The sequence below is a fragment of the Anguilla rostrata genome, chromosome 7 (assembly GCF_018555375.3).
Source record: "Anguilla rostrata isolate EN2019 chromosome 7, ASM1855537v3, whole genome shotgun sequence".
Taxonomy (NCBI): domain Eukaryota; kingdom Metazoa; phylum Chordata; class Actinopteri; order Anguilliformes; family Anguillidae; genus Anguilla; species Anguilla rostrata.
Window position 1 is genome coordinate 12,676,319 of NC_057939.1, and position 27,027 is coordinate 12,703,345.

Genomic DNA, 27,027 nt, shown 5'->3' on the forward strand with positions numbered 1-27,027 from the left:
GTTTCTCTCTCTCCCGGCTCCCCAGTGTCACACCTCCTCCTCCCTCTCTCCCATTCACGTTATTTTCTCTCTCCCCCCCTCCTCCACTCCTTCTCTTCCTCCCGTCCTCTCCCTGCTATTTCTCTGCAGTATCATTGTGCCCAATTCCATGATTGTGTTTTTCCTGTCTTTTTTCCCCCGGCTGCTTTATGGGTTTTCCATGCGACATTCCAACTTTTTTCCTGTCAGACCCGTACAGCCCTCCTCCGTCCCTCACTCTCTCTCTCTCTCTCTCTCTTTCTCTCCCTCTCTGTTCCCCTCTTACTCTGTTCTAAATTATCTCAGTGCCACGCAGTGACAGACTGAGGCGATAATAGTGTTTTCTGCCCTTTCTCTCTCTCTCTCTCTCACTCTCTCTTTCTCCGCCTCCCCAAACGAGAGCTGGGTCCTCTCTCTGTCTCTGGAGCCTGAGCAGACTGCGTGCGGCTGTGTCCCCCTCCCTCCCTCCCTCCCTCCCTCCCTTTCCCTCACACGCTCCCTCCATCTGTCTCTCTGTCTGTCGGTGCACAGGAAAACAGGTTTCCCCCCTCTCTCGTCCAGCAACGCCGCTATCAATCCCTCTCAAAAACTCCCTCCACCAGTGATACCACTGAGAGCTCCAGGACACACCTAGCGTAGCTACCCCCTGTCCCGGTCCCACAGGCTCGCACCAGGGTCTGTGTGTAAATCAACAGCTCAAAGAGCAGGAATGCACCCAACACCAGTCTAATGAAAAGCAGTGATAAATTGAACAAGGACTTCCTCCACAATGTAATATAAAAACCCCACAGCCAGGAGTGTAGTCTGGGTAGGGGGGGGAGGGGGGGGGGGTTAGCTATTTGTGACAAGGGTGTCAGTTTTCCCCACCCGCTAAGTAACATTCCCAATATGTGTACATTCTTACTTCTGAAAAATGACTCGCACCATTGCCCAAAGCTTTTTCCTTTTTTTTTCTTTTCTTTTTTTAAAAACGCATTTGTGTTGTGGCAGTCAAACGAGCTTGAAAAATGCCACTACATTTCCCCCCAAAGCACTGACTCGCCGAGACTGCTTTTGTGCAAGGCACCTTAAATAAAAGTAGTGCGTGAACTTCAGATGCGCCTGAAAAAATCCCCAGCCATCCACTTTCTCCACTACGCACCGATGACAGGAACTCACCCCTGAAACACAGCAGCAGGGTCGTTACAGATATTCAGTGTTTTTCCTTCCGACTCAAAACAGATACAGCTGACAGACTGGTAGACGGTCATGACCACCAGACGACTCCTGGTAGACAGGGTCAATATTTCATAACACTTATGCGCCCAAGACATTTTAAAACACAGATGCTTGGGAGAGAACCTGGGTGAAACAAACTGAAATTACCTCTCAGCTGAAGAAACTCACCTGAGGTTCTGAAATGAGGGTTTAGGATGCTGAAATAATCCCTGAGGTCCTGAAATGATCATCTCGGAGGTGAAATCATCTCTGAGGCGCTAGAATGATCTCTCAGGTTCTGCAAGAACCTGTAAGCTCTTGAAATAATCTTGTGAGGCGCTGAAGTAGTCTGGGGGATGAAATAATCTCAGAGGTTCTGTAATAACCTCCTCGCCTGGAAGTTCTGCCAGCATCCTGATGCCCACATTTTGACTCAATCCGTCTGGTGGCTCATACTTATGAGCAAATGTAAACAAGGCTGCAAGAGAGCGTGTTTTGTAATTCAAGCACACGCTACTCTGAATTTTCTTCGACACGTTTGGGGGACACAGGAAGCAGGACGTGGCAGGTACGGGTGAATCACAGGCCAGCGGTGGACCAGCGTAAATCTGGAAGCTCAGCGTGCGTCAGCTGAGGATGAGGAGGAGGAGGGGGCAGGTTGTTACACGCAGACAGGCTCTGTCTGCGTGGCGGTCCGGGCGAAGGCTCCGCCAGAGAAATCTCACCGCGTGTTCTACTTCAAATACACCTGAAAGGGGGTTTAAAAAAGAAATCCCAAAACTCTGATTACCCCTCCCAAAAAAAGACAGCAGTTATCACAAGCTGAGTTCAGACTTTTATTGCTCAGGTATCAAACAATGGAGCTTACAGAAACACGGCTCTGGCTCTTGGTCCAGCAGGGAGGGACGCACCACTGCGTACAGCACTGCACTGCACAGCACATGGCCGGTGCGTCGAAGTGCAACCCTCAATCCGAAGGAGGCAGAAGCTGAAGAGTTAAGTCAGGGATATCCTCGTGTTCGTTGTCCGAGTTCAATTCAGTTTGACAAAGCAACGTCTCCATCACCCAGCTGCAGGGGACCATGGCAAAGCCAGGCAAGGTGCACCACAGAAAGTCTGTCAGGGCCTCAGAAAAACACGCCCTTCCGGTCCAAGGCTCCGCCCTCCGCAGACAGCTCAGAGACACGCCCATTACGGTTTTACCTGCGGCGTCACCGCCATCACGGCCAGGCTCACAGGAAGTCATAAAGGTGCCGCACGACGTCGAAGCCCACCGTTCTGCGAGGAGGAGAGAAAAAACAACAACCACTGGTTAATTCCACAGGACCGCAGGTGCGTTTCACACGATCCATCACGGAAGTTACGCACGCGCGCGCGTCTAGTCACCGCGGCCTGAAACGCGGGTGAAACGAGCAAGCAGTCCAATCACAGCAGAGCGTGCGCGCGTAGCGCCCGCGAACGCCCGCCACTCGCGGCGATCAGAAACAACTGCGCCGTGAAAACAATCGCAGATAAACGGCGAGGAAGCCGCGGCGCGCTCAGAATAGCGGCCAGCCTTCCCGCCGGGGCGGGGCGGAGCGGAGCGGGCCCCGCTGAGCGCGAGACGCCGCGCCGCCGCGTGCGTTAGCCGGGCGTAATTGTGTTTAATTGATACGTAATTTAAAGCTGACAAATGTAATTTACATAAATTTACATGATCTGCGTCGCTGACTGCGACGGAAAAAACGTTTATCTCAGCAGCGCGGCCGCGTCCACACGCTCACGGTAAGAGCTCTGAGCAGTTCGTTTATTTATTTATTTATTTTTAAAGAAAAATGAGGTTTGTCGCCCCAGTTACGTGCATACGTCCTGGTGAGGGGTGCCGTGTTCACTCTGGGTTCTCCTGTCTCTAACTGGGCTCAAACGCATGCATAAACATACGCAGCAGCAGAATCTGTTCACCGCTAGGAAGCTGAGCATATTTTATTATTCTTCTAAAGGAGAGGCACAAGGTTTTTTTTTTGGTTTATTCAGACAGGGAGAAAGCAGAGAGGGTCACAGGCAAAGGCGGGTTTACAGGTCAGAAAGTGCAGCGGCAGGGACTCAAGCCCCGCCCACACAGAGGAGAGTCATGAGCGGCTCCAAAGATGGCCGCCCCGAGGACCGCCCCACACCTCTCGCTGGGAGCCACAGCGTTTTTACTGTGCCATTACAGAGCAACTAAAAATGTGCTTCAAGGTGAACACGACACTAAAGTACACACAACACAAGACAGGAGCCGTGCGCATGTGTCTGAGTCCCCGGTTTAAATGGAAACTAATGGCTTTCTCCTGACTCTAAATAAAACAATAACTGCAAAAACATCTGGACTCGCCAAGAACAATGTCAGTTTATCACCAGCGCAGTAATCTGCCATGCAACACCGATGACACGTTTATAGCAGGTGTGTGACAATAAAAGTATGTTTAATTACATTTTCAGTGTGTCTGTGACCGATGGAAACTTTATGTTAGTGTGTTTCAGTCAGTAAGTTTATGCCTTTTTTTTTGTGCGTATGAATGTAAATTTGATTACATCTTTAGGACGTGAGAATAACTTCTGTTTTCAGGGCATGTGTGCACGCGTGTGTGTGCGTGTGTGCGTGTATGTGTGTATGTATGTGCTGGCATGTATGTGTGAGTGTGTGTGTATTGTGTGTGTGCATGTGTGTGTACCTGTCTGTATGTATGTGTGCGCGTGCATGTGTGAGTGCGTGTGTGTGCATGTGTGTATTGTGTGTGCTTTCTCTCGCCAGCAGGTCAGAGAGGAGGGGGTGGAGCCACAGGGTTCTGTGTTCCATGACGATGAACAGCAGCGTTCGCTATGGTCCAGAAAGCACACACATCGATCAACTGACCGCCCCATCAACACCACCTGTCCCCGCGCACACATACTAATGCACACAGGCACGCTCACACAAATCACACAGATTTACACCTGCGGGTTCCTTACACCCCCCCCTTTCACTTCAACTGGGTTTACAACTGCTCCAGCCAAGCCTCCTTTCTATAGGGTACACAAAGAGGACAAGACCCCACTCATAAGACACACTCACACAAACTACAACTACTACAACTGCACTAGAAATATTAAATAGGAATTACTGTGAATACTACAATTATAGCTGCTTTGAAATATATTTTATCATGACTATAATTTGTAAGATTAGATTAAGACTTCATATCTTGTAAGAATATGAATATGAATCCTGACTATAACTAGGAGTGTAAATGACAATGTAAGCACAGTCGAACACACACCAAACCTACAAACAGAGCTAATGGATGTATGAACAGAAAGCTGTGCATGTTCATTGGTCACAGCAGTCTGTCCATCTCTTCCACTGTGAAATGCATTACTGATGAATGCAATATCCTTGGGGCCCATAATGAACAATGCTCAACCCCCCAGGAGCCAAGCCCTGCTTTCCCCCCTCCCACCCCCAACCCCCACCTTTCTTGGTGACTGACACAAATTCATGTCATTTTACATGCTGGCAGAATCAGACTAGTCTCCTGTCCAGCAGGTGATCCTCCATCTTGCCCATGATCTCCCCTCCCCTCCTGGCATTCCCCACCCTTATTTCACGCCCCCTGGGCTCGCTGCAGCCCCTCCTGTTGGCTGCGGCCTCTCCGAACAGCTGTCAGTCTCTCTAGTGTAGCGCAGCTGAGCTGCTGTGTGCCGGCCTGTGGCAGGCCTCCATTAATAACGCGGTCGTTCCGAGGCTTCCTCTGTTTTTATTGGCTTCCGACGGGAATGGGGGGGGGGGGGCTTCCTCAAGGTCAGGCAAACGGGACGGCCTGCTTACAGACCCAAGCACAGCTCTGCTATCGCTCCAAACTTCTCCAGCAGGCCGTACATCTTACTGTCATGCTCATCTATGAATAGTAACTAGAGCGCTGTTCCCTGGTCAGTTACCAGAGTGCTGTTCTCAGGTCAGTTACCAGAGCGCTGTTCCCTGGTCAGTTACCAGAGCGCTGTTCTCAGGTCAGTCCCCACAGCGCTGTTCTCAGGTCAGTGCCCACAGCGCTGTTCTCAGGTCAGTAGCTGGACTGCTCCTCTCGGGTCAGTGCCCAGCCCGGTTGTCGGTTGTTCAGTCGCGCCCCAGCACAGCGTCGTTTTAGGAGACCCGCTCCCCGCACTCTTTCGGCGGGACCCGGCTCTCCCCCTCCATCGCGGGTCAGCTCCTCGGGCCGGTTACTTGCTCCATTAAGCGGTTTTAATTACTCTCGGCTGTTGGGTGGCCGGAGACGGCCTGAGCAAACAAGGCGCGGCGAGTGCAGCTGAACGCGCGAGGCTTTGATAGCCGCGCGCCATTAACACCGCCCGCCCGCGGAGACGCCGGCTTTCTGCGGCACGTCTAACAGTCACCGCGCCGCTCTGAAAACGAGACGCTATTACCGTAACGGCATCTGGCCGCGCTGGGCATCGATTGTGGACGCTTTGCGGCGCAGGTGTGAAGCACACACAGGGCAGAAAGGACAGCGTGTGTGTGCGTACGCTGGGGTGAGTGATCAGGAGCTCCTGTACCTGAGCGTGTGTGTGCTGACGCTGGGGTGAGTGATCAGGAGCTCCTGTAACTGAGCATGTGTGGGGAACACCAGGGGAAAAGCAGAGCTGTTACACAGGGCCTGGAACTGTCAGAGAGGCGCAGACAGGAAGTGTGCATTTATTTTGTTGTTTGTGTACGTGTCCGCATGTGTGTGTGTGTGTGTGTGTGTGCGTGCATGTGAGTGAGTGTGTGCGTGTGTGTGTGTGCTACACAGCACTCCATGCATGGCTGGCAGGAAGCAGTCACTGCACAGCACTGACCGTCTGTTCCACATGCTCCCCCACTGCACACACCTGCTCACACTGCAGGCTGGGGCAACAGCTACACACACACACACACACAGACACACACACAGACAGAGACACACACACACACACACACACACAGACAGACAGACAGACACACAAAGACGCACACACACAATACCCATTTCCGAGCATGTACAGTCAAACAGGTTACTGCAAAGACCCAGCAGTAAAGGCACTGATCCCTGATCTCTCTCACCCCCACCCACTGGCAACGGCCACCTGCTCCTGACCTTAAGATCACAGGGTGTGTGTGTGTGTGTGTGCGTGTATGTGTGAACATTGCATGTGTGGGGCATATTACAAGGTATATTAAGCAATTTATTGGTAATTTTTCATTTTTTGGTGTTTGTGTACGTATCCACGCGCTTGTGTCTAAATGCGTGCGTGTGTGTGCGCGAGCCTGTGTGGTTGCAGGCGTGTGCTTCTAACCTGGAGATGGCCCGGATGAAGTCCAGAGACACGGCACACTTGTATTTGGGGGCGTCCAGCTGGTCGTCATGGCTCACCTGACTCAACAGCTGCAGGGTGACCAGAGAGGAGATCTGCAGGAGGAGAGAAAGGAGGAGAGGAAGAGAGGAGCATCACTCACAGCTCACCCGCGCTCAAACACAGGAGCACCGCACGGCCGCCCACACGGGCTGGGCGAGGAGAGAGCGTCCTGCTGTACCCCAAAATCCTGCCTCAAACAGCCCTTCACCCCCCCCCCCCCCTTTTACCCACCCACACAGACGAGAGAGAGAAAGGGAGACTGGGTGCCATCTCTCTCCATTACGGAAACTAGGTCGGGAGAGGGGTGGGAGACGGGAGGGGAGTGAGTGTGTGTGTGTGTGTGTGTGTGCGCCCGTGGCGGGGGAGGGGTGGGGGGGAGGCAGTAATTATTTTTACCATTATTAATTTCCACCTCAAGGTTGAGCTGGAGCCTTTGTGTGCCTCAATCTTCATTTTTTCCCCCCAACCTCCGTGCTTTTTTTCCCCCCTCCACAGGGCCACGTGCCAAACCAGACCGAACTCGACGAGCAGACAAAAGAGGAGAGAGGGATAGATGGAGAGTGTGTGAGAGGAGAGCCCTGGAGGGAGGGAGGAAGGGAGGGAGGGAGGGAGAGGGGGAGTGAGAGGGATGGGGGAACGGAGGGGTTGTTGGTTCATCACTCAAAGAGCTCTAATTTGGACTCGCTGGTTGTTTACTAGAGCTGGCTGATATGCCTAATAACAACAAAAGAGAGAAAGAGAGGTAGAGACAGACAGAGAGAGAGAGAGAGAGAGAGAGCCCTGGGGAGCACTTTAACGGCGCTGGTTTGCACACTCCAATTAGTAACATGAAAAGCAGATCTGGCGTCCCCCCCTCTAGTGTGGTGACGGGGGTGCAGAAGAGCGAGGGGTTAATGGTTTATCATGATCCTGCCACGGATGCCCCAAATACCCCCACCCCCCCACCCCGGCCCCCGCCTCCCTGCACACAGGGTCAGCCTGCAGTCGACGCAAGGACAACAAGCAGAGGCCCGGCCCGAAGCCCCACAAAGACACAATGAAGCCCAGAACCGGCCCGTTTCCCATTTAAGCTGCTGAGCTGCTGATAGGTCAGACCGTTTTGTATTTCGCCCCCCCCCACCCACGGAAAAAATGCAGCAGCCGACCCCCCCGTTTCGTTAACTCGCCGGCGCGCCCCCCTCCCCCCGCTTCCCACCCCCCAGGTCGGACAGGAAAGGGATTTCCGCGTGCGGGTTGTGCAGCGTGTGCCCAAAGCGGAGCGTGCTCCGGAACCTTCCGCAGAGGAGGAAGCTAGCGGGGCGGAGACGGCCGGCGGGCTGTCGCAGGGCCGGGGCGGGCGGGGGAACCGAAGCGCCCCAGCGGTGAGGCTCGTTTTTAAAAGGCCGCCGTAGGGTACCTGTGGAGCCAAACCCCGCCCACACGCAGGCGAAAAGGTCAAACAGGACCTCAGTTCCTTAGCCAATCACAGCCCCTCACTGACAGATGAAAGGGAATAGGAGGTTGCAATGATGGAAGAGCAGATACAACTGCTCAGGCCGTTTAGGATGGGGTGGGTGTCTTGTTGTAAAAAAGAGGGGTGTGTGTTGTGTTTCAGGAGGGGAGGGAGGTGTGTATTTTAGGAGGTGTGTTGTGTTTTAGGAGAGGGATGTATTTTTATGACGTGTCGTACCCTATAATGGTGGATGGTGGTAAAACTCCAGAGAGCTGCAGCATGGCTGTTGGCTGTGCAGCGGAGGTGAGCAGAAGATGGAGGGCAGACTCTCTGACTCTGACAGGCCTCTGTACCCGACTCCCCTATCCCACAGTGCAACAGGGGCGAAACACTGCGCTATTCAACCTTTCTGTCCTGAAACGGGACCCGGGACCTGACCCCCAACCCCCCACCCCCACCCCTACCCCGGGCCTGATAGTCTCGGATACCTCTTTCCAAGGAGCCTGCCTGCAGACCTAACTGGGGTCAAAGTTCAAGTGACTAGCATTTCACTGAGAAAGCAAACATTAGCGGTAATGACGACAATTTCCGAACAAGAGCGCCAAACAGACACTCTCCCCGTTTGTTTTTGAAAGAAATAAACATTAAAACACTCAAAACGACACACTTATTACCAACGGGTTTCTCAGAACCCCTCAGTACCAATCACAGGGGACTGCCAAGACTCGGACCCGATGTGGTGGGGAACGCCAGCAGCACTACAGAACGGGGGAAATGGGTTACATAAACCGGGAGATAGGAAAACCCCCGCTTCCATCCATGGGTCTAAAGTTTAAAACAATAAACACTCCTCTCAAACAGAGAAAAACTGTGAGAGACTCCAGCAAACGACTAATACACTCACAATATTGGGTTATGTTCAAGTGACCACATCCTCACAGTATGTCAAACTCTGGGCCCTAAAAATGAAGGGGCAAGAATTCCTTATACTGAAATCCAATATCACTTACTGTATGAAGACCCGGTAACCGAAATATAACTCAAACAGCGAATGCAGTTGGACATTTTAAGTCTGCATAGTGGCTCTGGAAAAAAAACCATTTTGTAGCAGGGACTCTGCCATTTCACCTGCACACAGGCCAAAAAAACAGGGTCCCGAATTCTGAATTTCACATGACGGTTGAGGAAAGAAGCTTTTGACCACAGGGTCCCGTTGTCAGGATAAGTCAGACAGTGTGTTCCACTCCCTGGCACAGCCTGTCTGTGTGTGCCCTAGAGCAGTGTACTAAAGTTGAACAGCACCAGTAAACCTGTGTGTGTATAAAGTTGACCTGAATGAGAGTGTCTGGCAGACAAACGTGTCACACATAACGTAATCCTTTTGTAAGCAGAGGACAGGCTTGCTCTGGTGCTCATTGATATGACTGGGGTTGCAAATAGGGTACAGTCCACCATGCATTCAAACAGGCCCCATCCCAAACCTCCCCCACCCCCCGCCCCGCCCTGCCTGAATCACGTTCAGTCACGCACCAACGAGTCCTCACTGCAGCGCAGGAGGTAGGAGAGGAGAGGGGAGACCTCCACTGAGGCTATTCAGAGGGGGGCGGGCGGGGTGCATGTAAGGGAGACGCCCCCACAGACGGGATGGGGGCAGGAACCAGATGTTCCGCACCCTGTTCATCAGTCACCCTCCTCCTCCTGCCAAACCAGGGGCCCGGGACGATGACAGAGAAAGAGAGCGACAGAGACCGAGAAGCTTTGTGGAAGGACAAAACGCGCTCGCCTGAAGGCCCCGTCAGGATCGACACAAACGCGGCGCGGTAAGGCCCCTCCCGTTGCATTGTGGGTATTGTAGGAATACGCAGCTAGCGCTGAAAAAGCGGTCAACCCGAGGTGTATCTCTCTCCCAGCAGGAACTGATCAGTAAGAATGCACGCTATGCGAGCTGCCCGGCGGAAGGGCGTCCAGCAGTGGAGGGGAGAGTAATGGCGAGCGAGCGGCGGCGGCGCACACGTGCGGTCATCCGAGCAGCCTGTCCCCGGCAGGCCCAACGGGAGGGCCGTTTCCTGTGCGGCCTGCTCCGTGACAGAGAGCATCCGGCAGGGCTGGTCTCAGCCCCAGTACCGCGCCTCTGGGATGAGCAGGAGCGGGGGCCTTGCTGCAGGAACGCGTGTCTGAAGAACCCGCTGGAACTGCGTGATGCTAGCGAGTTAGCACAAACCCAAACCCCTAAGGAACGTCGGCAGCACCTTCTTGAATCTACGCCGTGAAGAATTCAGGCAAAAGAGGGTCCTACCCAGTACTAGATCGGTATACCTAATGAAGTGGCCACTAAGGGTATATTCAAACGGCCAGAACACAGTAATGGATCAATGTTCACACACCCAAAAATGAGGACCAATAGGCGATGGACATACAACACACACACACACACACACACACACACACACTCAGTATGATAACAGTATCTCTCTCAGGCACGCAAGCACACAGAAGCAGTAACGTACACACAAACACACAATCTCACCTGAAGCCTCACTTTCATTCAGGTAATCAGAACCCAGCAGACACGAGAAGAGCTAAAAAAATAAATAAAAGAAATCACTTCTGCAGACAAAAAGGGAGAAGATTAAAATATAAAAGCTCACTCTGGGCCCAGCTTTCTCTTTACATCTTTCTTAAATGAAAGGCGTTCAAAGCTAATCTGTTTGAAGTCCGACTGCGCGAGATTTTCATGAGGTGTGTGCTTGTATCAGATTCCCACTGATGTCAGAACAGGCAGCGGCGCAGCCTGTGAACAGAATCAAAAAACCCACCGTGGGCAGGACTACCCGAAGCAGCCAGAGCTGCTATATTCAGAGTAGAGGAGAGAAAAACAAAAAACATGCACACGCACACGTACACACGCACGCACGCGAGAGAGAGAGAGCATGTGCAGGAGCGCACACATTATAAGAAAGAAGGAGAGGAGTCGGGGTGAGAGAGAGAGAGAGAGAGGGGGTGCGAGACGCAACAAAAAGCACGGAGATGGCCTTGAGCTCCGAGTTCAAATAAATAAATAAGTAAAATCTCATTTTAAAACAGCAGCAAGCCGCCGCCCCCCCCCCCTTCCATATACACATCACCCCCACCTCTGTCCCCGACTGTGAGTAAGGCTTCTTTCAGAAGGACAAAAACCCGAGCTCCGCTCCCCCACGCCCCTGTGTCTTACACCCCGATCCCACACCCCCAATCCAGCACCCCCCCCCCCCCGGCCCTCCCCTCTGTCACCTCCAGGGACATGGAGAAAGGTTGCTCAAATTTATTTCAATTTCACATTACAGCCCCCCCTCCCCCCCCCCAACAGCCCAGCCGCAAACCCCAATCCCTGACAGTGACTGAGTGGACAGGCATTGGGGGGGGGGGGGACATCTACCTGCACTCCAAAATTGCAGGTCAACGTTTTCCGTTTTAGTAGAAACAGATTTTTTTTTTTAATCTTTAAAAACTGGTTATTTTTTCTTTCATCACCGCCTCCATCATAATATTACCCCTGACATTAAAAGGTCAGTAAATCGTTGAAAAGGGTCAGTAATGATGGCAGCGGACCGCATGTCCCATGTATCTGCGGGTTTTGAGACCAAACGGGTCATTAGGGTTTGGAACAGCAAACAGAACAGATGGACGGAGACTCTGCCCAGCAAACAAAACAGGGCTTGATGAGAGCTTCTGTGCGTCGACCAAAAACGAGGAGGACGAACTGGCCAAAATTACAGGGACGGTGGACTGGCAAAAATGCACTGTTTGAAATGCTGGGTTGATGCATAGAGAGGAACCGGATCATTAACATGACTGAGAGCAGCCATTCAGCCAATGGGAGAATGACGGTGGCCAGCCCATAGAGAACAGTGCTTTACCCACGGGTCTGACCACTTAAGACACTAAACAGGCCGTAGGTATGTTACCTGACGGCGTATAGATTTGTGGTTTCGGTGTAAGGAATATATGGTCAGCTACAAGATGTTTATTTAGTCTGAGAAACTGGATGGAGCACCGACAGCTCTACATAAGCACGATTCTTATCATTCAGGTAACGTTTCACAGAAAAAACACTGCTGAGAAGCTTTCCACCGGGGTAGCCAGATTAAAATCATTTGCTGAAAAGTGCATACCACCCCCAACGCCATTAGAGAGAGACTGCTTTGTGAGCCGGCTGTGTGTCACTACTGGCCTGATGACAAGGGGAGGGGGGGGGGGGGCAGGAACTTTGACCTGATCTACACGGGGTCAGTAGGTGGTTAGGTCAGCTGTCACCCCCAGGCTCCCACAGGGGACCGGTCGATTTGCACCCCACCGTCAAATTTAAATTGGAGTCAATTTGGGATGAGGCTGCGGTTTATTAAAAGTGCTCCTTGGGGAAAAAGGGATGTCGCTTCCCTTCCATCTCCCTCTCTCCTTCCCTCTCTCCCTCCCTCCCTCCCTCCCTCCCTCCCTCTCTCCCTCCCTCCCTCCCAAAGCACCACACCTTCTTTCTGATTTTCCTCTCCCTGTTTGTCTGGCACCATGCAATGCAAAAAAAATAAAAAAATAAAACACACAAATGCACGTTATACAAACAGACCGGGATTCACAATTCACACACGCACGCACAAAGCCAAACTCCATTATTCATTTGCTATGCAGCCTCTGATATTCAGGGGTGCACAGACGTGGCATCTCACATTGGACCGGTCTGCCACTTACACAGTGGAATATTTACAGAGAGATGACAGAGCTGCCATCAGCAAAGGCCAGCCAGTCACAGGCACTGCGACGGGTGCGCTGGGACCTAAGAAAGACCTGTAATTACAGACCTCCTGTGTTCCTCTACCAGATACAACCTTCTGATAACGTCTAGCTGAACCTGTTTGTGTCCTGTATGTGGGGGGGGGGGGGGGTTCTGCAGTGAGGGGTAAAAGTACACAGCCGAGCCCCTAATTCTTCACAATATGGGTGACAATGTGAGCCACAATAGGACCACCTCCTCCTTCCATTTATAAAAAACGTATCTGATAATTACAATACCGCACAACAAGAAACCAAAGTCATGAATGAATTAAAATTGATGATACCCCCCAAATTCATTCCTTCTCTCTTGTCCATCTCCTGCTGTCCATCTGCCCAACACACATACACACACACATATCCATTAGAGACTGGGCTCCCTCCTTCTCCATTTTCTTCCATCATTGTCTTTCCTTCCTTAAGCCTCCTGAACACCTCTGTATTCCTTCTGCTTGCTGACATCCTCCATCAATCCCATCTGCTGCTCCCCTTAAGTCAATCCTGTACGTCTCCTCCTACCACACACACACACGCACGCACGCACGCACGCACGCGCACACACGCACACAGCTCAAGGTTATTTTTATAACAAAGCACTGAGGATCACACCTGCTTCCTGTGAGAGAACCCATGTGTCTCAGACTGAGATTTGTCATCATTTGCTGGGTCTGTGTGCTACTGTGTTACTGTGTCAATGCAGTCCAGCACACACTCCCCCTCTCTTTCACTCTCTCTGTCTATCAGTCTCTTTCTCTTTCTCTGTCTCTCTCCCTCTTAAGATACTCTCCATGTCAGGGCTAACATGTTTATCCAAGGAGCATATGCAGTAGCACACAGCACACGCAGCATCCCGTTCATCTGTCCTAATTCTTCTTGACCTCTCAGCTGCCTTCGACACCGTTGACCATCCTACACTTCTGTCTTCCCTGACAGAATTGGGAATTTGCGGACCAGCCCTCAACTGGATTGCGTCCTATCTCTCCGGCCGCTCCTTCCAGGTTGCCTGGGCCGGTGCAGTATCAGCTCCTCGTCCCCTCACAACTGGGGTCCCTCAGGGCTCTGTCCTTGGTCCCCTCCTCTTTTCTCTGTATACTAGGTCCCTTGGCCCTGTTATTGCCGCCCATGGCATGTCATATCATCTCTATGCAGATGATATTCAACTTTTCTACTCTTTCTCTCCCACAGACACTCAGGTCTCCGATCGCATATCCGCCTGCCTGAGTGACATCCAGAGCTGGATGACCAAACACCAGCTCAAGCTCAACACAAGCAAAACGGAACTTCTCCATATTCCTTCTCTTACCTCTCCCACTTCTCATCTGCCCATTTCTTTAGGAGACACTCCCCTACACCCTTCACAGAGTGCCCGAAATCTTGGAGTTGTGCTCGACAACAGGCTGTCACTCTCTGAGAATATCGCGGCAACCACCCGGTCGTGCAGGTTCATCCTGTACAATATCCGCAGAATAAGACCACTCCTCACCAATTATTCCACACAGCTCCTGGTCCAGGCCATGATACTGTCACGTCTGGACTACTGCAACTCCCTCCTGGCTGGCCTCCCAGCATCAGCCACCAGACCCCTTCAGCTCATCCAGAACGCAGCAGCACGTCTGGTTTACAACCTCCCTCGTGACTCCCACGTCACTCCCCTCCTCATCTCCCTCCACTGGCTACCAGTGCAAGCTCGCATCCGGTTTAAGACACTGGTGCTTGCTTTCCAAGCAGTCAAGGGGTCAGCTCCTGGTTATCTGCAGAAGATGATCAGACCCTACAAGCCGGCCAGATCGCTCCGATCGGCTACTACAGGGCGGCTGATTCCTCCCCCAACACGAGCAGCAACAAGGTCTCGACTCTTTGCAGTTCTGGCCCCACGATGGTGGAACGATCTTCCAGTGGAGGTCAGAACAGCAGAGTGTCTGAGCACCTTCAAACGGAAACTCAAGACGCACCTCTTCTCAGTGTACCTCTCTCCTCTTCCCTAAACCCCCTCCCATAACTATTAAAAAAAAAATATATATATATATATTTTTGGTTCAGACTATCTTGTTTCTCCTTAATGTATGCATCATAGTAAAGGCTTTTTATCTACATGTTGTTCAATGGACTTAAGTGGACTTGATCCTGAGTTTGGTTACACTGTTGTAAGTCGCTCTGGATAAGAGCGTCAGCCAAATGCCTATAATGTAATGTAATGTAATATGCGCTCCTAAGTTGATAAATTTTGCACACCAATGTATCTCAATTATATTTGCTCCTACATTATTTTCTCCAGTTAACACACTTCAAATTTTCAAATGCTTCTAAAATGGGAGCACTGTAGAGCCCTGCGTGTGTGTGTGTGTGTGTGAAAGCAGCAGATTCATAAAGATTGAGAGCACCATGCATCACGGGCAGGGTTTCATCTGATCCCCCTGAATCACTTTAAAAGACACTAAAACGTGAGTTTGTATGCGCACGCATGTGCATTTAGGTGCTGCCTCCTTCTCTGCTTCACGCTTAGCAGGGGCAACTGAATTTACATGAGGCGGATTACATGCGTGTCATAACACCGGCTCCCTCACAGACACCGGCTACCTCACAGGCAGCAGTGCCCCCTCATGGGGACGGAACCCAAAACCCCCCGGCTCCGAGCCCATCGGAGGTTGGGTTAACGCTGGGAGGGGGGTGGGGGGGGCGCTGGGTAAGAGAGAGGAGGCGGGGGCACACCTGCATACGCAAAGACACAGGGCGGGGCCTTAACCTGTCACTCAGTCCAAAAACCCTGCCCCTCGCACAGGCCTCTGGGTACCAACCCCTCTCCTCCGCCCCAAATACTGGGCGGAGACAGAGGAGGAACACGGGGAGCGGGGATGGGAGAGAAAGGAAGGAGGGGTGGAGGTGAAACTCCAGCCTGTTCCCCAGGCAAAAAGAAAAGGGGGTAAAAAAAAAGAGGGAACAAAAATGGGAGGAAAGAAAAAAGCCATCCACAGTCACGGAGCTTCCTGTGGCTCTGGATCGCTGGATCGGAGCCACGGGGGGTTCATGACATCACCAATGACACACTGTCACGGGGACCCTTAATTATGACAAACGAGGAACGGGCACGTCCGGCACATGGAGGAGCCCATAAAGCGTATGCTCGGAGCGCAGACAGACACACAGACGGGCGTGCGCAGACGCGCAGACACGCAGGCACGAACATCAGCCAGCCAGCCGCCGAGCCAAGGTCACCCTGGAAGATTAGCGCAGCCTGTAAATGAGTTTAATTAGGCAAGTCGCTAACAACCGCCTGCTAATGACTGAGAATCCCACATGACGCTCGCTCAGCGAGGGAGGGGGGTGGGATGGGGGGGGGGGGCTGTCCCGGGGCGTGCTGTGTGTGAGGATGCCAGCCTGCCAGCCAGCCTGCCGGTACAGCGGTGTGTGTTTGCGTGGGCGCGGGGGCGAGCGCACGGGGTCTGCCTGCACATGTGTGTACACGCAAGAAGACCAATCAGCCTCCACAACACACTGAACCAGCGGCTCTGAAACCCAGTGCGTCAGGACCCCTGTGCACCATGGTTTTTGTTGCAGCCAATCTCTCGCTTAATTAAGCTTAATTACGGTAACTTTCAAACAGTGAGAAAGGAAACTAGAAACAGAGGGGGGGGGGGGGGGGAGAGAAAACCCCACGAGTGAGAGACAAAGCAACAGCCCGACGGGTGTGAGGAGGCGGAGCGACAGACGAGGTGACAGACAAACGGACGCGGCGTCTGCAGACGACTCCGCCCGCGCGCGCGCGCTGCTCCTCTCCGTATCCAGACTTCCGATCGGCCGTAAAACCCGCATAATTAGACATGAATAACGAGCCCATCATTAATTAACCTGTTTTACAAGCTGTTCCCTCCGCAGTGAGAGAGAAAGAGAGGGAGAGGAGAGAGAGAGAGCGAGAGAGAGAGAGAGAGAGAGGGAGGGAGAGAGAGAGAGAGAGAGGGAGAGAGAGACAGAGAGAGAGAGAGGGAGAGAGAGACAGAGGGAGGGAGAGAGAGAGAGACGGGGAGAGAGAGAGAGAGAGAGAGGGGAGGGGGAATAACAGAATTTGCTCTCAGTAGTGTGGAAACTTTCCATGTAATCAGGCCGATTCCAATCAGAAGAGGCTGAGCAAAGCTCATCAGCCCCAGTAACAGACGGCAGGGCCGGGCCCAGGATCCGCCAATATGGCGCTTTTATCTGCAGACATTTACGAGTCTCTCTCAGCGATTACACGCCGATCTGTCCTCGTGTTTACACCAGCACACTGTTTTTTGCGGCTTAAAGTGCGTTTAACAGCAGTAGATCCGTGTAGAGGTGTCGCAGAGCATTTTCTCTGGCATAGACCAGCCAGCATGACAACACTCTTTTATAAGATAAAAGCTCATTTTGAACTGTTAGTGCCATGGCTCCTGCCTTTCTGCAGCCCAAGGTTAGATTGCGGAAGGGGGACTGGGGGTGCTCAGACCCATTACTATGGCAATTATTTATGAAAGAATAAACAAAAAATAATTTCAGATTTTTTTGCGATTCCATTTTTAAGAATCTGCTGGTGAGTACTTGTTTACACCAGTGATCAGTCCCACCCATATTTATGAGCAGCATTAAAAAGGACCACAGCGTCTGGTTCAGTTGGATGCCATCACGTGCAGTTACCCCAGTCACACACAGAAATTCATTCGCTGAAGACCGGCCGTGAGTTCAGATGACAGCCAATCACAACCGCAGGGTAAGCTTAAGAGGCGCATTCCGTGTGGTGTTTAAGGGACTGGGGCAGAAGGGCACTCAACGGATGAAGCTTTGGGTTTGCTTTAGAGAGGGTTCCAGTTCTCTTAAATCTGCCTGCAACTGTTCACAACGTCCTTTAGATGCTCTTTCATTTCAGTCAACATGGCAAGGGTTGGGGGGGCAGGTACAGTACAGTGGAGAGAACAGACCTCCAAGCAGCACTGACACGTCAGTCATGAGGGAAGCAACACTGACCCACCAGCGCCCCACGTGGATTGGCCTGGGGGACCAGCCCCCCCCAGTCTACCGCAGTCAGTGCTCGACACCCCCATCTGGAGCCCTCGCACTCCGTTCCTGAAAATATTTCACTTGGACGCCTGCTGGGCCACAAGCCAGTCCAAGCACAATGGCCAGAGCAGATGGAAATAACAGGCCTAGTGGTGCTTCTCAACCGAGGTGAGGCAGAGGGCAGGGGGCGAATCCAGTGGCATCCACACCCAACCTGGCCCTCGAATCCAAATCCGGCCCTGGCTTTCTTTCCTACCATGGAATTAACAGAACGATTAGTGCTAGCTATTGGCCAGACTGTCATCACACCCAACTCCAAGATAAAGGGAGGGTGGAAAACCAGCAGTCCTTGGCCCACAAGGGCGGTGATTTGAGTAACAGGGGTACAGAGGGCTGAATGTGGAAGATGAGACGGACTCATGGGAGTTAGACCTTCTTTTGCAGGAAGCATCAGGCACGCACCTCGCACACGGCAGCCAAGGACCGAAGTGCAGATAGAACGCCTTGCGCCGGTCTCGTTTTCCTTTATAAACTATTCATAGCGGAGAGAACGGCAGCGAGAAAGAGAGACTGCTTCAGCGGTCCGGGGGCACTGGAGCCTGAACAAAACCAAGCAGAGGGGAAGGCAGGGTCCAGCAGGAGAGGAAGTGGGGGACAGACACAGACTCGAGGCTGAACCCCCCACCCCCAATCCTTGAATAAATCATGTTCACAGTGAGCATGTGCAGAGGAGAGCTGGAGGCTTGTCCTTCCGCTTTCCTCCCCACTCGTCCCATCCCGGGAACTTCTGACTCAAACTTCCTCTCTCTTCCTCCTCTAGTCATCTTTCCCTCCGTCGTCTTAATTTTCATCACCCTCTCCTTCTCCGTCTTTCCACACCGTTCGGTTGCCATATTCCTGTCTCTTCATCTACTGCATTATTATCCATCCCGCCTCTTTTCCCGGACGATCAGCCCCCCACACCCGAGGAGCGGCGTCCCCAATCGCCACCAGCGTGCCGCGAGCGACCCAGCGCTCCGTAGCGGGCGGGCCACGCTCAGTGGGGGGGGAGGTTGTGTTCGGGTCAAGGAGCCGGCACTGAGGGCACACCTCTTTCCTGTTCTCTACACCAATCCACAGAACCGGGGGGGGGGGGGAAGCCACCTGCCACCCGCTCATCCTACAGGGGTCAAGAAGGGACGAGCCGCCCACCCCACGCAGACACATTCACGGCCAGGCCGGCCTAATCGGCTGGACGAAATCGAACGGCCCGTCCGCTCCATTGATCCTCGTGAACGGGGGGGGGTGGGGGGGGTGGTCTCCTCCCGCCCCAAACAATAATGAGCTCTGAGGTCACGGGGTCACCAGGCTTAACAGCATTATTTCGAGAAAGGAAAAAAAAAATCAATTTCTTATTAGAACTTCATCACTGCCAATGAAAAAGCCAAACAGTGATATAACGAAGATGGAGAAGCATGACCTTTGTCAGATTAGGTTATTTGTGCCACCCAATCATCAGACAGATCTCCGTCTCTCTCATTAGCTTGAATATCAAACGGCGTCTTCCTCCTCATTCTCACCTCTTGCTCCCCTGCCTCTTGGCATCCTGTTGACAGGCTGTTAGTCCTATTTTGATCCCGTGCTGTAGGCTGTATACATTCTTCATACAGCAGCCGAACAGAAGGGCAACAACCCATGAAACGCGGCCAGAGGCGGCCATTTTAATCTTCCCTTCTGACACCGGTAGCCATTTTAATTCGCAAATTCGACTCATCTTTTGTTTTACACCACACACAATCAGAAATCCCTAACTTTGTACTTAACCCTGCAAATCCCAAGTCTGCTGTGCCCCATATGTCTTTACAGCTTGGACATGATGAAATATAAACCATGGTTGTGAGTGCGCATTTAAAAAAATGTCCTGGTTTGAAACTCAATTTATCTGGCTAGCTTAAGATAGAAAACGCACCCACTTTGACGTGCCGCATCACTGAGCACATGGGGGCCATTTTACTAAAGCACAACCAACACCAGGACCCAATTCTGCCCAACTACCCGGCCCAACAACCTGACACGGTTACCACCTCCCCACCAACCCAACACGGTACTGTTACCACACATCCCGCCTAAAACACACACCTCAGCAGACACAAACACATCTCATGCAAAAGATGACCCGGGCTTACAGAATGTCACACACAAATCCCAACACAAATGAAACACAGACAGAATCGTGTGTTATAAACCTAACTAAGACACACCCAATCTACAGCATAGCAACGCCGTTCCTCAGAAATGGCCATTCTACCCAGTCACATTTCTGAACAAGACCCTGAAAACGCATGCCGTAACATCAGGCAATTCAGCATACGTTGTTTAAACATTTATACACAGAAATTTCCCAAGTCTGCTGGGAATAATACAGGCCTTTTGAGCGCGCACTGTGTGCGTGCGTGTTTTCAATCAATTTAAGATGGGAGAAAGATTTATGATTTACAACCGGCTTGGACCAATCCATAGAAACGAGGGAATAAATGAGTGTATAAATAAATATGACGCGCTCCAGGCTTTATTGCTGGGATATACGAGACCCCAGGGCCACGGGCCGTGCCCCCCCCCTCCCTCCTCCCCCCCCTCCGAAGCGCAGAGGTAATAGGGCTGGAAGAGGGGTCACTGCTGAGCGCAACAGGGGGGTGGGGGGCAGGGCTTATCACACACACATCACCCCAGGAGCGGTGATGGAGGAGAGGGCAGCCTTCATCTGTCCACGAGAGCCGCGCAGCAGAGACTGCTACTCGCACACGCTTGATTTCAAAGCCTGCGCACACATGCGTACGCACACACGCACACAAGCACACGCAAAAATACACATGCAAAAATACACACACGCACAAACACGCACACACGCATGAACAGGTGCGTGCACACACACACACATATAAACACAGGCATGAACAAGCGCACACACGCACACACATGCATGAGCAGGCACATACACACACACACACGCATGAACAGGCACATATACACACACGCACACACATACAAACAGGCACATACACAGACACACACATGCGCACACACACGCACACGCATGAACAGGCACACACACACACACCCCCATACAAACACACATATGCACACACATGCATGAATAGGCACATACACACACGCACACACTCTCGCACATGCATGAACAAACACTCACATACACACACACACACACACACACACACAGGTTTCAGGTTTCAGCTCATGGTCCTCAGGCGTTACCTGCAGCAGGCGCTGTACCCACAGCGCTGCACAGGGGCCGAGCCGGACCTGACGGCTCTTTGAAGCGCTGTCAGGTGCGGCAGCGTGCGGAGCGCCAGGTGATGTGAGCGCGGGCGCCGCGTGCTAACGGCTTCGCCCGCTGCATAACAAACCCAGCCCGACTGCTGCCTTCGTTAAATATGAATACCCGCCCTCACGGCCATGAACGCAGACTCCGTCTGCACACCAACACAGAGCGCAACAAAGACCTCTCTCTGTCCGTCTGATTCTGCGCTTCGCACTGCCTTCCCCTTCATCTCTCGTTTTTGGACATCTTCACCACAAAATCGGTCCAACTGACCCCCATCGTTTTCTCCGCTTCGTTCCTCCTGTTGACATCCTCCGGCCCCTCCCTCTCTCCATCCTCCTGCTGCTTCTCCTCCCCCCTGTCATTTTCTTGGCCTGGGTCAGTCCTGCCCCGCACCCCAACCCCCACCCCCTCTGTCCGATACCCCGCGCCTGATCCCTCTCTCCGCTCGTCTCCTCTTTCTTTGTCTTTCGTCGGGGCCGTTCCGTCCATCCCCCACCCCTCTCTCCCTCCCTCCCTCCACGTCCCCCGACGTCTCTGCGGCCTCGCTCCGTTCCCCCCTTTCTTCCTCTCCTCCTCCATCCCTCTCTCCTTCTCGTGACTCGGGAGCACCGTGTCCTGCTTAAAGGTTTACCGGCTCGTACATTCAAGAATGACTGATGATACATATTTCATGCGCACTATTAAAAATTCAAAGGATCCGTTCTCCCTTCTTTATTCCGAGACTCGGGGAAAAAAAACATGTCTCAATAATGGATGAGAGAAAGGTTTACTAAGAAAAGAGAGACAGAGTGGGTGATTGAGCTGAGAAGGGGAGCGGGAGAGAGAGAGAGAGAGGGAAGGATAAAGAAGCCGTGTGTGTGCGTGTGTGAGTGTGTGCGTGAGTGTGTGTGTGTGTGTGCGCGTGTGTGTGTGCGTGTGTGCGCGTGTGTGTGTGTGTGTGCGTTTCACCGTGTTGGTTTAGGACTGTAAAGATGTTTTAACCCACAGTGCTGCAGCATTCTGGCCCCAGATGCAGGCTTTGTCCCTGGGCACACACAGCTGGGTGACTCCTGGAGCTGAGAGCTCTCTCAGTCACGCACGGCAAACCGAGGGGCCTCTTTAAAAAGCGCCGCGTCCTGGATCCCCCTTATCTGTCCCGTAAAACACCGCCTGTTCTTAAACCTGGAATTTTGGCCGGCTCTTCTGCGCTTCTATGAGCAGAGTGGTGGAAAAGCACTAGGGGAAGGGGTGGAGGAAGGCTTCTCGGAACTTATAACACTGATCTCAGATCAGCAACCCGGCCATCGGTCCTGCGATGTCACAGAGCAACAAGAGGTGTGGAGGTTGCTCTGTGACATCCCAGCACTGACCACCTATCAAGTTGGTGTGAGGTATCACAGAGCACCAAAGCGAATGCACACCCAAACAAACAACTCTCTTAGCAACTGTATCTGCCATTCTGAGGATTTGACAGAAGGTCAGGTGCCCTGCCCAGAGAGAAGAGGGTGGCACAGAATGCCAAGGTGCCCACAGCAACAAGCTCCACCCCTCAGATAGGGGCACTTAATCCAGACCCCCCCCCCTCCGAGGGCTCAGCCTTAAATAGCAACAGCTTGCTTGGCACGACCGCACTCACGGCACGGGGGGTGGGGGGAGAAGCACAGACTCGGCGGAACAAGGTGAGCCGATCGATCATATATACGCCTCGATGCGACAGCTCGCGCCAGGTGCCACAGATATCCGCCGTCCGTCCGCGCGCGTGAGCTCCGGGCAGCGAGGACCGGCGCGGGCGAGCCGAGCGAGGCGCTAACACGGATACCCGCAGATGCTAACGGGAGATAAGCCCGCGTTTGCACAGACCCGTCCGTGCGTGAAAACCAGCCGAGCGGAGAGCCGGGGCCGTGCAGCCAAAGGGCACACTGCCACCTAGTGTCCAAAAGCAAGATTACACTCATTCCACCACAAGGACACTGCTGCCTTTAAAAAAAAATGGCCCACCGAGGGACGGTGAGATGGAAACGTAACTGCAGCCGTTAAACAGCATCGCTGAGTGTGGGTGGAGAGAGACGCACGGTCATTAGCACAGAGAGAGAGTGCGAAGCACAGGCTGGGCCACAAACAGACCGAGCTTCAGGGACACGGCCCACAGAGTGTGTCCGTCTGCAGGGGAACAGGGCGGCAAACGCCTGTGTGTTCCAGGCCTGAAAAACACCCGGCACCAGACCGAGCCAGCAAATGACACATTTAAAATTTACGAAACTTCACGGAAGGGAAAGGAGAAGGAGGGACTGAGCACATGTGGAACGTCCCGCTCTCTGTCTCGGAGAGTTCCGGAGCACAGCAGCAGCCCAGTAGCAGAATCGCATGTTACTAATTACTGGAACCCGGTCCTGGAGGAGCGCAGTGCGACTGAGCGTCTCGCAGACCCCGTGCTGGAGGCGCGCATGCTTCCTGTTTCCTGTCTGCTTGGGAAGAGCGGCGGCTGACAGGCACTAATAGATTAGAGGAGCAGAAGGTGGTTTTGGAGAGCGAGGGTATCAGTGTGACCGCGGATTCTGTCACCCCTGCATCGCCCCGGCCCAACGGCGGGCCTCGTTAGCCTGCCGCCCTCCTTATCTGGCTAATGAGAGCAATCCAAACACAGCCAAGCAGGCCAGAGATTGCACACACTGTGTCTGTGTGTGTGTGTGCGCATCACACACACAGAGACACACACATATACACACACACACACACACGGACACACACACACACACACACACACACACACACAGTATAAACAGCCCTCTCACTGCGGCAGCCTGCAGCGCGCCCCACTGAGCCCTCTCTCTCTCTCCGGGCTGTGTTCTCCCTCTCAGGGCTTGTTTACTGCGGGGTTACTCTGTTCTGCTCTGAGTCTCTGAGTCTCTGGGTCTCTGAGCTCCAGCTCCAGCGCACTGCTGGCAGCGGCCCGGGCTGATCCGCAGTCACGGATGAGAGGAGCTCAGAGACAGGGAGCGCAGAAGAACAGCCATCTGTGGAAATAACGCGCACAGATAATTATAATATAAATAAATAAAAGCGGATCTCCGAAAGAGGGGGGACGAGAGCCAGGAGCCGCATTCAAACGGTAAACAGAGGCGAGAGTTCCCCCCGCCACACTGCGGGGTCACCCGTCCACCAGCTCCAGCCAAGCGCTGCACTGACCCTGCAAACAACACACACGCGCACAGAGAGATACACACACACACACACACGCGCACAGAGATACACACGCACACACACACACACACGCGCACAGAGATACACACGCACACACACACACACACGCACAGAGATACACACACACACACACACACACACACACACACACACACACACACACACACGCACAGAGATACACACACTCACCCACACACGCGCACAGAGATACACAGAGACACGAACACACATACACACACAAACACACACACACACACAAACACTCACACACACGCGCACAGATACACACACACGCACACATTCATACAGAGATACAAACACACAGAGACACAAACACACACGCACGCGCGCGCGCACACACACACACACACAAAGGCTGAAGCAGAGGGCTGAAGGCTGCAGCAGACCTACGCACCGCGTCTCTAAGACATCTTCAGAGAAGGCGCAGTGGAAACCGCAGCTGATAAAGGCGCTTTAGAGAAGCCTAAAGGGAGGAGGCCCATCCTGAGACAGGCTCCGATGGCGGCGGTACTGGCGGTGGGGGCGTTAGAGAGCGGGCAGGGAGGGGAGGCTCTGTCCTCAGAGGGCACTGGCACCCAGACGGGGGCTGCGGTCCAGAGAGATGAGAGACTCCGAGTGACCCGAAAAAAACCGCCCAAAAAAAAAAAACCCCCTCTGCACAAAAGCCCCGTTTAGAGGGAGCTTATCCGACATGGCGCCTACGTGGGCTGACGTTTCAAAGGGAACAGTCACCATCCAAAAACCCAGCGCACTCTGTCTGAAAACACACCAGCAGCCCCCACCCCCACCCCACAACCCTGAACACACACCACCGCCCCACGACCTCCCCCTTATCTCACCAAACCCAGATGCCCACTTGCGTAGGTCCTAACAGACACACAGACACACACAAACACACACACGCACAGCACACTGTTCCCCGAGCCAAGCAATGTGTTTACACGCTCACTGGCACAGGAGGCTGAGCAAATTCTGTCTGGAGTCCCAACTACACCACCCCCCCCACCCCCTCCAAAATCTCTCATCCTGTACCAGCCTTTCGGTCCCTCTCCCTCTCTCCTGCCATCCCTCCATCCTCTGATCCTCACACAAGGCCAGGTCCCTCCCTGCAGAACAGGTCCGCTCAATTCCGTTTTTACCTCCATATAAACTGCAGCCAGAAAATTGTTTCGCACTTTAGAAGTAATAAAGTTTTATTAGTCGACACCTCAGGTGTCAAATCTCACCCAAAAAGGGCGGGTGAGGGTGCAGACTTTTGTTTTAGGCCAGATCTAACACACCTGATTTTACTTATCAGGGTCTTGATTAAAAGCCATGATTAGTTAATTAGTAGAACCAGGCGTCGTAATGCTGGGCTAAAACAAAAACCTGAACCTGAACCTGAACCTGGTCATAACTGCAGTGCTGGCTCAGTCAGGACAGTGCTGGCTGGGTCAGAACAGCAGTTCTAGCTGGGTCTGAACACATGGCTAGCTGGGTCATAACTGCAGTGCTGGCTCAGTCAGGACAGTGCTGGCTGGGTCAGGACAGCAGTTCTAGCTGGGTCTGAACACATGGCTAGCTGGGTCATAACTGCAGTGCTGGCTCAGTCAGGACAGTGCTGGCTGGGTCAGGACAGCAGTTCTAGCTGGGTCTGAACACATGGCTAGCTGGGTCATAACTGCAGTGCTGGCTCAGTCAGGACAGTGCTGGCTGGGTCAGGACAGCAGTTCTAGCTGGGTCTGAACACATGGCTAGCTGGGTCATAACTGCAGTTCTGGCCTGAGTCCTGTTCGCTGTTTCTGACGTTGCTGGAGGCAGATGCAGGTCTTTGGATGATTTGTGGTTTCCATTCTCTCTCTGTTTGGAAGCCGGTTCAGAGCAGAGCCGCAATGGCAGCCATGACAGAGCCTCTTCTCAGAACCAGACAGTCTTCCACCCCCCCCATCCCCCCACACCCCCTCTGTCTCTCCAGCAGAGAGCTCCCCTCCTCCCTGGCGGTTCCCGTCTGTCTGTTCTTCAGCCTGAATTGTCCTTGAACCCTCATTCAGCATATTTTCCACAGAGGGGAAAAGAACACTGGCATCACATCTTTCTATTTAAAAAAAAAAAAAAAAAGAAAGTCTGTGTAACGATTTAGCCGCCATTGCTTTTTTCTAGATATCAGTGATATTTGTCTAATGCGCATTAGACAGAGCACCGCCTTTGAAGGATTTCCAGCTGCTAGGCCTTTTGTGGAGTCTTTCTGAAGCTAAATGCACACGGGGATTTAGATTATGAAAGGGCAATCTGCGAGAAGTTAAATTGCCTTTTTGTTTTCCCACAGCGGAGGGAAGCGCGCAGTTTGCACTCGTACGACGTTCCCTTAAGGACGATAATTTTATCTGCGAATCTGCTGGCGGAGCTAGCGCACCGGGGAAACGTTTCCTCGCAGTTTCATACGCTAATGCTAATCAAACGCGCCGCGGCTTCGCTGTTCTGACACAGCCGCTTAATCAGACCGTCACGGACGAAAAGGCCTCCGTCTCAACCCGAGTGAAGTTTCCCTGCGAAGCCTGCGCAGCCGAGAGGGACGCAGTCAACTGCGCTGTCTCCACAGGCCCTCTGCTTAAAGAAGGCCTTCACAGCCTTCGCACTGCCGTTTCTTACATTAGCGGGCACTGCCACCAAGTGGACAACCGCAGGTACTGCAACACTGTGT

At 52.8% G+C, this 27,027-nt stretch overlaps 1 protein-coding gene across 2 annotated transcripts in view; it reads right to left on the bottom strand.

Annotated features, from left to right (window-relative positions):
* Nucleotides 1–2,038: 2,038 nt before the first annotated feature.
* Nucleotides 2,039–27,027, bottom strand: part of orc5 (origin recognition complex, subunit 5) — a 38,159-nt gene continuing 13,170 nt past the window's right edge. For both annotated transcript variants that reach the window (XM_064342872.1, XM_064342871.1), the window contains exons 14-15: nucleotides 6,523–6,635; nucleotides 2,039–2,493 (exon numbers count right to left, since the gene is read on the bottom strand). In XM_064342872.1, the coding sequence (XP_064198942.1) occupies nucleotides 2,448–2,493; nucleotides 6,523–6,635 (159 nt within the window). In that variant the 3' untranslated portion in view covers nucleotides 2,039–2,447. The remainder of the gene's footprint in view (nucleotides 2,494–6,522; nucleotides 6,636–27,027) is intronic.